This window comes from Dermacentor silvarum, chromosome 5, assembly GCF_013339745.2.
Source record: "Dermacentor silvarum isolate Dsil-2018 chromosome 5, BIME_Dsil_1.4, whole genome shotgun sequence".
Taxonomy (NCBI): Eukaryota; Metazoa; Arthropoda; class Arachnida; order Ixodida; family Ixodidae; genus Dermacentor; species Dermacentor silvarum.
In genome coordinates, this window is record NC_051158.1 from 185,027,627 (window position 1) to 185,040,858 (window position 13,232).

Genomic DNA, 13,232 nt, shown 5'->3' on the forward strand with positions numbered 1-13,232 from the left:
AGGTGGCTCGGTGGGATTGGTCGGCAGATATGTAAATTAAGTGAGTCGGAGAGACTGAAAGAAGCTAGTCTTCGTCGTCGGAAATAATCCAAGAGGAGGCAGCGAGCCGAGGAGACGGAGGAAGAACGAGCCGCACGCTTCGAGAAGCGTCGTAAGTACGAAGCGGCCAGGCGAGTGCATTCAGATGAGGAGGTTCGTCGTCTAGTTAGGTATTTCGTGCCAGGGCCGCGGATCAACGACGGAACGAAACACCAAGCTAAACGATAACATTAAGCGTACCTCTCGCTACGCACACCCAGACATAACTGAGTGAAGCCACAGCCAAGTTTTTTTTTCTCACCCTCTTTCGCGGAGCCAGCGCATCCGCCACGCTGAATGGCTGCGGCGCGCAATCCCGTCAGGTCATTCCGACGTCAGGAAAATGGCGCGAAACTTGCTTTCATGCGCTTTTATTTCCTCCTACCCGCCATGCGCCTTCAAAGCGGTGGTCACCCTGCCGCTCCGAACGTGTTTTTCTAGGGTTTTCTGTCTTTCCGTAGGAATCAAGGCCCGACCACATTCACCCGGCGTCGCTCAGCGTCGACTCTGAGGGAGGCGCCAAGCCGAAACGTCGTGCTCAAGGCACACCAGAGATCTCGGCGCCGGCGCCGCCGCCGGAAGGGGCTCAATGAGCGCCAACGTGGCGCCGACCAATCAGGGCGTGGCCGCGGCCGCGCTGCTGGCAACTTTTGCAAGACCGATCCCACCGGCCAGTTTCACGACGCCACCGCTGCCGCGGTGCATGCTGGTACTTGTAGTCATCCGGCCGCTCCAGCCGCCCGCAGTGCCTGTACGTCGGACGATTTTTGGCAATTTTTGGTTAGTGTGGAGCTATCGTGCCATGGGAGGATTCACCTGCTGCGTTCCTGGGTGCTACAACAACAGCACAAGGGACAAAGGCTTCGGATTCTACGTGTTTCCTAAAGAGCGAAAGCTACGAGAGACGTGGATCCAACGGATTAACAGGGCCGGACGGAACGGCAGGTAAGACAGCTGTTTTGCCATGTAAAACACAGTTTCTCTAGTAAATAGGTGCATTACGGTTGGCCTCTTGTCTCGGAATATAAAACCATGTAGCTGAGTACGCCAAAGAATATTTGCGCATTACGTATGCCCTTCCGGAATAGGTGAGCCGCCGTTCGTACAGTGGGTGTTTAGGCCGGGCATTTTGTTGTATCGCCCCGCGTCCCGCCCTTTTTTTTTATTATCGCTGCATACTTTTATTACAAGTTATAGTGCTGTATGCCTATATGAGGTCCTTTAGGTGTTCATGCTGTTTGGGTACAGCACCCCGTACGTCGCTTACGTGGTTTCCTTTACAACGCAAGTAGCAAGCATGCATGCATAAGTTGACGGTGAGCTCTCTGACCAGGATTTTGTAATAGTACTACTGCGCACGGTCGTCCACTTTTAGTTTGAACACGCGAGCGCATGGCCGTGCTCTTCGGAGTGCCAGTGCGTCAGTCGTAGCCGCACATCGAAGCGCAGTGGCGCACTACGAGAAGCACCAGATACAAGTGCCTATACGCCGACGCCACTTCGGTGCGCGGCCGTGTCAGATGCATTGGCACTTCGAAGAGCATAGCCACGCGCTTGCGTGATCAAACTAAGAGTGGACGACCCTGTACATCGAGAGGCAACTTTTTTAATCGACGTAACATGCTTCACGGGACTCTTGGCAACGACTTAGCCATAACTCGTTGGGCCAAAGGTCGGATGAGCGTTCACGGATCATCCTCGAGGCAAGTGGTGTCTCCGGAACCTCGCCCCTACTTTCCGGGAAGTAGTTATCTGGCGCATGCCCGCGGCCGATTTCGCGGCACCTATGCAGCTAACTGGCTGCAACAGCTGAAGATTTTTTTGCGTCTGTGGCGCTGTCTAATAACCCCCCCCCCCAAAAAAAAAAAAAAAAAAAAAAAAAAACTTTATCACTTGCACCGTACTGATGGAATCTTATGGACGCTAATCAAGAGAAAGTTGTACCGTTGTCTCACAATGGAAGTATCCAGCCTGTACATACAAAAAATGTGGAAGGTACACTATTGCTGTCCTGGCCATGTTCATTGTGTCATAGCATTAATCCTGGAACTCTCTCTACCTAGGTTCTCGAAGTTTACTCCAACCACAGGACATAGAGTTTGCAGTGCCCACTTCGAAGGAGGGAAAAAGACTTACATGAACCGTGTGCCCACAATATTCCCTTTGAGACAGCAAAAGGTGGAGAAGAGGCGACCGTTGAGAAGAACAAAGGTAATATAAGCACAAGTAATACAGAGAAAAAGCATGTTATGCTTACATATACCTCATTATTTCTTTTTATGGTAGGGCTTGACACAGGTGGCAGCTACGTAAGGGTTGTGCTAGTGCATGAAAAAACAAGTGATGATGCTTAGTAAACTTACTAGTGTGAAGTATTCATGAAAAATGTAGTGTACAAATTCTCATCTGCAGCTGCACTGTTGAAATAGCTGATCATTCTGAGTTTAAGTCTCGTTTGACTAATGTGCTGTTATCTTAAACACAAGAAAGTGTCGCATTGTCAATTTTTCCCCCTTTTTTAGTTCATTTCCTGATTCAGCCAATCTTTTTTCCACTGTTTTTCTTGTTTTGTAGGCACATGCTGCTGCTTCTTGAGTGCGATTCCTCTTGTCGTTCCTTTTCCGGTCCTGTTTGCAGGCGCTGTTTATATACCTTGTATGCTATCTGGTTCATCCTTGCTTGTGCTCTGCATTATTTGCGTTTTTTTTTCAGTGTCTTGTTGTAACTTTTTTTTCATTTGTGAGCCTCTTTTATATTTGGAATAATATGTACATTTACTGCTGTTTATGTTCAAATTTTTGTAATCAAAACCAACTCAAATCAAATGCCCTTGGGCCCCGAGTGTATTGTGAATAAATAGTGTTATAAAGACTGAAACACATGGCTTTCTTTATTTTCTCCTGCCAGCCTGAAGTTGTCAGGAGCTCAACTGTGCCACCTGGATCTGAGCAAGAGGTCTCTGCCATCGCTAGCAGTGACAGCGATGATCCTTTGCAGCAGGAAGTGCATCTACACCTGGACCATGCATACAGCAGCCAACAGTTAAGTTATGATGAGCTTGTCGAGCAAGTTGCTAAACAAAAGCACATCATAACTGAACTCCTGGAGCAAGCTGAAGCAGCAAATGCGACAGTGGCAGAGCTTAACAACCTGCTTAAACGAAGTCAGCAGGACCACGCCGAAACAAAAAAGCTGTGTGACCGTCTTCAGCAGAAGAACAGGTGCTTAAGACTTCAGTTATCAGCAATGCAGGAAAAAGTTAGACGTTGCAAGACTGAAGCTGCACAGAACATGGATATCACATATGAGGCCCTTGTAAAAGACGAGAAAAAGCTACGGTATTACACTGGCTTCACATCCAGCAAGCGCTTGGACACTTTTTGGTCCCTTCTAGAGCCAGATGCAAAAAGGCTGTGCTTCTGGCAGATGAAAGAAACGGCCAGTGAAGACAGAAACTTCATCCTGCCTTTGAAGACCCAGCTCGTGCTGGTCTTGATGAGACTGAAGCTTGGTCTTGATGGCCTTGACCTTGCATACAGGTATGCTGTCAACATTCAAAGCTTGCAATAATTTTTTTGCACCAATAGTTACTTCTACCTAACATCTAAAAAGTTAATAGGAGTGACTCGTGTAAATCTGTTTCCACGCCAATTTATATACAAGGACATTCTATGCATAACATCATCTATGAATCTACTGTGTGGACTAAAATAAGCAGAACCCTACAGGCCTTAATGGTTCACATAATTATGCGGACCCATCTTGTATGCAGTGCACAGCCCGTTACAATAACATCACTTTTGTTTATATTCGCATCTCAGCATGCATGTTGCATTCTCGGAACACTTCAAGCAAAATGTGCAACTTAATACCTGTTTCATCAAAAGCACTGCTCAAGTATATGCACCTACTCATCGTGTAGTAGCACCTCATTATACGGACACTTTGGTTCTCGAGTGAAAATGTCTATAAAGTGAATCACTTTTAACACCGAATCTGTTATGAAAAAATACATTCCTAAAAACACTTTGTGATGAAAATCTGCTTACAAGCATAGCGCTGTGCAGTGACGTCAAAATTCCAAAACAACTTGTAGCTGAACGTGGATTATCCTGGCAGCTATAAAGTAAATGTGATGCAAATTTTAGTGGTGTAAGGGTTGCATGGTCAATGAGTGCCGTAGGTATAAAGCGCTTTGTTTCCACAATGTAACGCCGTTGATCTTAACTATTTCATCCCTGTAGATCCTAGCAGTCCATGAGATCGTGATGATGTCTCATGGAGTCAGTGCCTATACTCTACTCTGAGATTCTGAATACAGCCCTGGGGTCGTATTCTCTAACTTTCCATATTCCAGTTCCCTTCCATATGGCCGTCATTGGTCACTGTTGTTGCCTCTCCGCTGTCGGCGCCAGTATGCCAGTGCCCACAAACTGAACGCCCCGGCACCTGGCCATCGCTTTGGAGTAGCAGTGCCACCCTTTCTTCTTTTCTCTTGGGCGTGGTCCAGCTAAACGTGATGTCATGCTCTGAATAACCATTGGAGCAACACTCACAAATGCAATGTCGTTTTGCCTGGATGTCTGAAAGATGCGGCAACAGCGACCCATACCAGAGGGCCTTATGGAACCAAAATGGAATACGGACCATGGAAAGTTGGGAAATATGGCCCCTGAATGTATAAACTCCGCTGCACTTTTCATGCACACGGCAAAGGAATAGGCACACCATTGAAGGCATGATTGGTACTCGTTACCATGGAAGTAAAAAATGGAAGAAAAATCATTACCAAGCACTGTGCACATTCACACTGCCTCTTTTTAGTGTTCTGCACTCAAAACAGGAAAGGAAATGTGTCAAAGTGAGTCCAAGTATTGCCGTCGTCATCCATACTCGGGAGACAAAATTAAATGGATTCAAGTATAGTCTCAATGCATTTTCACCCTGTGCATTGTCCAAACAGCAAGGTTCTTTTCTGGAAGCGCAAATGCACTGAAAGGGTTAGGTACCCTGAGAAACATTTCCATATTCTGATTCATTCATTATGATGGGGTTCACATTGTACACACTTAATGTAAGGGGTCATACGCTCGACCATCTTCGATTTGTTCGAAAATGTTCATGGAAACTTATCTCAATGTGCTTAACAAAGCCTAAAATGTTTTGGCCAAAAGAAATTCTTCGTGTGGTGAGCGTTGTTTCGTGTGTGTGAGCGCTGTTATGTGCTGTGCAGTGATGCCATTCAGCGTATATTTACGTTAAGAGAAAATTTAGCAAGTTTAGCACAAGTGTTCTGCTTCAACTGGCACTTCTCGTACCTCGAAATGAGCTGCTTTTGTTAAGACATTAGGTGCATGGAATGCAGCATGCTATTTACTTGCATGGTCTTTAAAAGCTCTGCACATGGTATGCAGTACTTTCATTACAGTGCCTGCCTACGATACTGAATTTTCTTTAAGCATGTTGTGCCATGAAATCTTGACGACTTCAACAGTAGCTTGCTCTAAATTTCCAGAGTCCCCCACTACGGCGTGCCTCATAATCATATCGTGGTTTTGGCACAAAACTCCATAATTTAACAGTAGCTTGCTCTGTTCACTTATGATCTTGTTTTAGCAACAGAAAATTACTGATGTGCATATTTTGCAAATTCATGTTTTGCTAACAGGTTTGGTGTGTCTAAACAACTGTTTCAAGGATCTGGGTAACATGGCTGGATTTTTTGGACAACAGGCTTTGTCAGGTACGTCAACACCAGGTGCCTTTTCTTTATAGTGCCTTTTGTTTTCGGTCTCTTCGATGGCCTTGCTGAATTGCAACATCCATGGGGGGCCTGACAGATTTGCAACTTAGTATCTCCACAGATCACCTGTGCCTAGAGGGAACAAGCCACTTTTTTTCTTATCTGTCAGCCCAGTCCAAGCTGGTTAAACGGGGCATTGTGAATCTTTGCTTCACAAATGCCCTAAATAAGTCTTGCTTCCACTCTTTAATGCGCAGTCTCCTTGCACAGGCCTCCCGCCTAACATGTGATGGGTACCCCGAGCTTTTGTTCGTTTCAGTAGCAGAAAAGATATTAAAGAAAATCAAGCTGGGAGACAAAGCACCAAAAGACTGCGCTGCCAGAGACAAGCCAGTCGCGGTGCTCCCTTACTTGCACAAGTTATCACACAGTTTGAAGAAGATAGGCCATACAGTAGATGTTAAAGTTGTTTTTTTCTGCCCCGGAAACATTATCAGTGCTCTACAGGCATGTGAATGCTCATGCCACATGCCGCCTATGAAGAACAAGGTCAGGCAAGGAGACGCAATGTTTCCAATGCTATTCACTGCATGCTTAGAAGTATTCAAGCTCTTAGACTGGGAATGCTTAGGAGCGAGGATCAACGGCCAATATCTCAGCAATCTTCGGTTCGCAGATGACATTGTCCTATTCAGCAACAATTGGCACGAATTACAACAAATGATTGAGGACTTTAGCCGAGAAAGTGTAAGAGTGGGGTTGAATATTAATACGCACAAGACAAAGATAATGTTAAATAGCCTGGCAAGAGAACAAGAATTCAGGATCGCCAGTCAGCTTCTAGAGTCTGTAAAGGAGTACGTTTACGTAGGTCATTAAATCACAGGGGACCGTGATCATAAGGAATTTTACAGAAGAATAAAATTGGGTTGGAGTTCATGCGGCAGGCATTGCCAAATCCTGACTGGGAACTTACCACTGTCATTGAAAAGAAACATGTGCAATCATTGCATTCTACCGGTGCTAACATATGGGGCAGAAACTTGGAGGTTAACAAAGAAGCTCGCGAACAAGTTAAGGACCGCAGAAAGAGCAATGGAGCGGAAAATGTTAGACCTAATGTAAAGGACAGGAAGACAGTGGTGCACATCAGAGAACAAACTGGGATAGAGGATATTCTAATGCACATAAAGAGAACACAAATGGAGCTGGGCAGGCAATGTAATGCGTAGGATGGATAACCGGTGGACCATTAGAGTTACAGAATGGAGACCAAGAGAAGGGAAGCGCAGTCGAGGACGGCAGAAAACTAGGTGGGGTGATGAAGATAGGAAATTTGAGGTGCAAGTTCGAATCGGCTATTGCAGGACGGGCAATTCAAAATTGCAGGGAAAGGCCTTCGTCCTGCAGTGGACATAAAATTAGGCTGATGATGATTATATGTTTATGTAGAAAATGCAAAATGTTGTTTTTAATCCTCATTTTAGGTCCCAACTTGGATGTCTCCGCAACTGTGCGACAAGTACCGGCCAAAAGCCTTCATTGACAAGGGCTACACTACCGTTGATGGCATCCTCGACTGTACAGAAATTTTCATTGAGACCCCTTCGTCATTCCGGGTGCAGAGTGAAACCTATTCCTCTTACAAAAAACATAATACCGCGAAAGGATTAGTTGTGTGCAGCCCAAATGGCTTTGTCATGTTTGTGTCCGATCTTGCTCCTGGAAGACTGTCCGACAAGGCCCTGACAAAGGCTTGCGGTGTGCTGGAAAAGTTCTCACCAGGGCGAAGTGTGATGGCTGATAGGGGGTTCACTATCGAAGAAGAGTGCAAGCAGCATTCACTGCATTTGAACATTCCGCCGTTCCTGGAAGGACGGCCTCAACTGTCCGAAGCAGATGAGACTGAGACAAGGCTCATTGCAAGTGTGCGCATACACGTGGAAAGGGTCATCCGGAAGATCAAGACCTACAAAATACTCTCCCAGGTGTTCCCAAACAGCATGTCTGGACAACTGAACAAAGTGTGGCACATTTGTGCACTCTTGACTAACTTTGTGGGTGAACCATTGTTGTGATAAGGTGTAAATGAAATCTTGATGTTCGCGATGATGGGCTGTGCCGGTGTGGTTCAATACATCACTACCCCTTTTTATGAAATAAAACAATGTTAGCATTCCTCCAACATTCCAGCATGCTCAAGGCCATCAGGCATTACATATAAAGTGGCAAGCTTCCCTAGCACAATAGCTCCCCTTTCTATAGGTCTACATGTTGGATGTACCAGTGCATAATAAAGACTGACTTATATAAAACACCTGTGTAACAGTTGTCATCTCTGCTCAAGATGATTGTGTTCTGTAAAGCTGTTTGCTTTTTTTTTTCACGGTGAAGAATGAATACTCATTTCTACCTGGCTGCTCTGCTGAGAGAGGCCTCGAGGTACTTATATTGGTGAAATGGATTTGAAAACCCTTCAGTTTGCAGATGACCAGAAACTATTCTGTTCAGTGGAATCTATTCTGCACAGCGACCAGCTACTGGAGGATAATGGAGCTGTGAATAAATAGTTTCATGCAGTGCCCCATTAAACCGCAGAAAACTTGCAGCCATTTGTTTCACAAGGACTAGTTGTCTACGGATATTTTCCACATAGTGCTCCCGTACAGTAGTTTATTTTGATGTCATTCGTGACTTAGAAATATATGCAGACTGTAAGCTGTTTGAAACATGTCATTTACAAGAGGCACTCGTCTTTGAATCTGGCCATGGTCACTGGGTAACAAATTATTTGAAATCTGCAGAATGTTTCCTGCTTCGATAAGTGCATCAGTGCGTCCAAAAGAGCGTAAAGAGAGTTGTGCAGCGTAATGGTGCAACACTACCGAGGCAGGAATGCTGTTTGTGGGCATTTGCAGTACACAGGTAAAAAAGATACTTCACCAGCACAGCTGCAAAAATGTGCTGGGCTGCTTCAGTAGAGAGGTTTAAATTACCCTCCCAGAACTCTATTGCTGCCTATCGGCATTTATGGTATCACAAAATAAGTGCACAGGCAACTATTTAAAATATCTTCTAAGGGACCCTCCCACCTCGACTGCCAACTCACTGCTTCAAATAAAGGTTTATTCATTCATTCATTCATAGATTTATTTCAACAGTTGCTCGCAATGTGGGGCAGCAAGTACATGGTGGTGAAAAATTCGCAACGTTTCACAAACTCGTCAAAAAAACTCTTCTCAAAGGGCACGACACTTTGCAAGCACTCTTCCTTGCTGTATACAAACAGCACACAGGTGTCCAGGCCAGTCACACCCATCTGCACTTGCATCTGAGTGTAATACCTGCTGCTCCTTTTGAGTTCCCCAGCATGCAACTGCGTTCTGGCAAAATCTTGAACTCTGAGGGGAACTTTGATTTCAAGTAGCCGCGGCGGACAGCATTTGCACTTTACAAGACCATCTGGGCTTGCGCCTAGAAAAGTGTGATGACGAGAGAGGAAGAGGCCAGTCTCAATTACTTGCAGTTCCACGTGGCTGTCATTTTGGTCTCGAAACGCTTGTCTGGCTTCGGGCTCACACAATAGACCCCTCTTCATGGCAAATGTTGCCCTGCCTTTTTTTGCTCCCATCACTGCCGCAGTGAGAGGTCGGGCATCATGTGGCCCCATTTTGGTTTGGCATGTCCTAACCCAAGTGTGTACTCTATGTGCTATCGACGCGGTGATGACACCCTCCCTATATCTATGCCAAAGAAGGCAAGCACTTTGAGGTCGTGTGGCCGCCTCTACGGCTGCAACTTCTTCCTCTGTATATGGCAGCAAAGCATTCCCCTGCTTTGCTCGCTCCAGCCACCTTACAGGCAGTCGAGACACATCTTCGGGATCTGGGCTCTCAACTTTTCTTTGTTTTGCTGGCAAGAAGTCATTTGCTTCAAGCACATCCGCGAAGCAATCCAGCTTTGAATCTTTCAGCTTGCCATGCAAGTTTATGAGGCTCACTGTGGACAGTTTTTGGTCTTCACTTCTCAGTGACGAGTACGCTGCTCGTTTTTTGTGATGCCTTGGTGCCTCGCTAATCCTTTCAGTGGTGTCTTTAGAGAAAACAATCTGTTCAAATTGTTCAGCGACTTTCTTTGGATCCCGTGGATTGTACCACTGCCGCTCGCCTTCAGTGCATGCCACGGCATCTGGTACCTCAGTGAGATCGTGCTGTGCAATGTGCATCAGCCCGTACAGAACACAGCAAACGTGTTTACACACTCCACCTTTCCCAGCAACACATGAGCAGTTGCCACTGACAACTTCTCCATCGCACTTTAGCAACTTCACCCCAACGCTGTATGCTGTCCGTGTTGTCATAGATGCTAGCACTTGTGCCTTCACAATGGTCTCTGCTGTATCTTCGGTTGAGAACATCAACTTCTGTAGGTGGCCTGATGTAAAGAGCCGTAGGCCAGCACCTCGATGTTTTAGAGCGCCTTTGCTTTCAGTGTACCTGCATGAAGGATAAACTGTCATGTTGATATGCTTTTCAGGACTTTGTCCTCAAGAATGCATATCTACACATTCCGTTGGCTACTGAACTGTTACTGGATTTTTGAGTCGCACATACATAATATACATGCCCGTCGAAGAAGCTCAAAAGGAAAATTTTAGGATTGCACTTGGCTAGAACAGTTAGCATAATTTCACTAATATAACAGTGCATTCCTGTACATAAACGCCTTTCCATTCCTTACAGAACTTTGCATACTCCTCCAGTCTTATGCATTGTGCAAGTTCCGAAAATAAAGAAATTCCATCATCACATTGGCTGGGCTGTAGTGTGCACGTTCAAAACTAAAAGTCAATTTAAAAGGACTCTGTCGATTGCAGTCGGATACGAAGAAAACAGGTTGCTGGGCCACAAAGCACGCATTGGGAATCAGTTACCACAATCCATCATAGTAGGTCGCAGTCAGCGTTATTTTAGATAAGAAAATATGACTATACAGACGGGTACAAGCACCTACAATAGGTGAAAAGGCAGTGACAGAAATGCTTCACAAACCACCACACGCTTTGCCAACCCCAAGATCTGACACTCGCTTGAGATGTACAAAACAAAAATCACAAAAACACAGAGATGAAAGTAAAGTTAAAGCTCCTTGTAAGCATTACTTAATTTCAGAGGACAAGATACAGATAGGATGCGCATTGTATAAACAACAAAAAAGCATTACGCACAGTAGAACTGAAATCATTATACACAAGGACAATGTTTCATTTGGCAGGAACCTTCATTATTATATAAAGAATTTGCACTTGCACACTACGGAGACTAGAAGATGGGTAGAGCTTTACGGCACTATAGTGGTTCAAGAGATAACATTAGACTTTCTCAAACATTGGAATATGGGCATACTCCCTTTCGTTTCTAATAGGCACTTAAGTTTTAGAGAAGAATGACTGCAGACTACAGTTTACATACCTGACAATGTGCTCTTTTGCAAAGAATGGGTTCAGTGCCCTTGCTTTGCGGGTCCACCCTTGACTGTTGTGTTCGTGTAGTCCAGGTGCCATGGCACAGCACTACATGGAACTGCCACAAGTAAAAAAAGTCTGATGATACCATATGCCAGGGTAATTTTTTTAAAAATGGCAGGCTCAACTTTCTGCTAAATCGATACTTTTTAGACCACCTATTCTGACTACGGCGTTACCATGTCAATATAGGTGGAACATACAAGCATTTACACGCTGTGCAGTCCTATTAAAGAACCATAGGTAGTACCAGTCAATCTGTGCCCCATAGTCCACACACGGGCCAGAATAATAAACCAGCTGCATGTATCGAAAACGTTAAATGCCTTCACTGCATTATGCTTGTACCCTATCAGTATCTATTATTTCTAGTGTCGCGCTATACTGCTAATCTGATGACAGTGTAGTCATTCTCATTTTCATTATTATTTATTATCCAAACATCCCCAAAGGTCACAAAGATGGGCGTTATAATGGGAGAGAGGGCGCACATAAAGTACACAGAGAAAACTGTAATAAGGAAAAAAAAGTTTAGTAAGGTAGCAATTATGTACATAAGACCATAAAACATGTGAGGTTAAAGAAATAGCAAATAAGGATATGATATAATAGCAGTGCAAAAAAAAAAAAAAAGGACGGCATTAACACAGAAATTAAAGTAAACACGGGGAAAACATTGACCATTTTGAAATGTAGCCATTGCATGAGTGCACTGCAAAGATAATGCAGTGTTTTAGAAGGTAGTTTTAAAAACTGATCTGCAACTACAGCAACTGCTATGGAAAGAGACAATAGGCAGCTCAGAGGTAACTGTGGGCACTTGCGACTCAAACGCTAGCGCGGCACTTGTTGGCTCTTGGTGCTTGCATGCGGCTTAATCTATCAGTACGAATCACTGATGAAACTATATCGCGGCTGCTCATAATGGAGAGCGGCGCGTATTCACATGCGCAAAATAAGGGACGCTTGCCTCACGCCACGCAGTCGGAGTTTTCGAAGCAGCAACCGTACCATTCGCTAGAATGTAAATAAAAAACGCCGCCTAGCTTACCCAACTTCTAGAAATCGCTGCTACCGAAGTCTGCAAGTCGTGCGCGAAACCCATGTAGGTAAGCATCATTAGGGAACGAATGTTTCGGCGCCGCATTTGAAACCTGTCTCCAAAAGGTATACAAATCCTCTATTATGTTCGTCGCTAGGCAAACATAACGTTGCAGACAACGAGATGCACGTCTGCGAAAATAGTAACGCAAAACGACCGCGTACATCAGCATGTGCTACATACATAGCTCGAACCCAACGCGTAATCAGCGGATGACAACCGAAATGAAAGAGCAGCAGGCACTTTTGAACGTTCGCCTCGCATGCTGAAATGAACAGCCGATGTAATTTCTTTAAAAAATACTTACATGACGAACTTTTCTTGGTGGTGGAGTCGCAGAGTTGTCCGGGGAGCTTGTGCGCAGCACTGAACCAGCGGGGACTGCAGTGTTTTCGTTTACCACTTGACTACAACCAAGATGGCGGCAGTGCTACTTCCGGAAAACCGGCGCATGCGCAGATCGGTCGGTGGGATCGGTCTATTCGCGTGCGTGCCACCATGTGGCGTCCGTGTCTCGTCGGCGATAAAGTCGGCGAGGCACGGAATGACGCCTTGATGCCGGAATGACGCGTGCGTCTAAATGTCGTACAAAAATCCCTCACGTGACTCGATCCTAGGCACCTAGGGACACGATCATTTAGGGACTTTTGAGAAGGCGCGATGGTGGCGCCAAGCGACGACGTCGTGCGACTGCGTGTTCGTTCTCGGCGTGATTCACGGCGTGATCGTTCTCTGGCCCGCGCTGACCGCGCGTTGTTCAACATTTCGTGTGTGATTGTGCTTGC

General features: G+C 45.4%; 2 protein-coding genes across 4 annotated transcripts; one reads left to right on the forward strand and one right to left on the reverse strand.

Moving 5' to 3' along the window:
- Positions 1-740: 740 nt before the first annotated feature.
- On the forward strand, positions 741-8,090 carry LOC119452680 (uncharacterized). Its single transcript, XM_037714654.2, has 4 exons — positions 741-1,023; positions 2,142-2,289; positions 2,986-3,617; positions 7,309-8,090. Exons 1-4 carry the CDS (start codon positions 782-784, stop codon positions 7,493-7,495), a joined length of 1,209 nt encoding a protein of 402 aa, XP_037570582.2. The 5' UTR covers positions 741-781; the 3' UTR covers positions 7,496-8,090.
- An 850-nt stretch (positions 8,091-8,940) lies between these two features.
- Positions 8,941-12,881, reverse strand: LOC119454636 (uncharacterized). 3 transcript variants are annotated; one of them, XM_049666930.1, is made up of 3 exons: positions 12,755-12,881; positions 11,293-11,393; positions 8,941-10,317 (listed from the first exon to the last, which is right to left on the reverse strand). In XM_049666930.1, exons 2-3 carry the CDS (start codon positions 11,382-11,384, stop codon positions 8,976-8,978), a joined length of 1,434 nt encoding a protein of 477 aa, XP_049522887.1. In that variant the 5' UTR covers positions 11,385-11,393; positions 12,755-12,881; the 3' UTR covers positions 8,941-8,975. The 3 variants fall into 3 exon arrangements, with proteins under 3 accessions (XP_049522887.1, XP_049522885.1, XP_049522886.1); XM_049666928.1 differs by having other exon boundaries at positions 11,293-11,403; XM_049666929.1 differs by lacking the exon at positions 12,755-12,881 and having other exon boundaries at positions 11,293-11,826.
- Between the last annotated feature and the right edge of the window lie 351 nt (positions 12,882-13,232).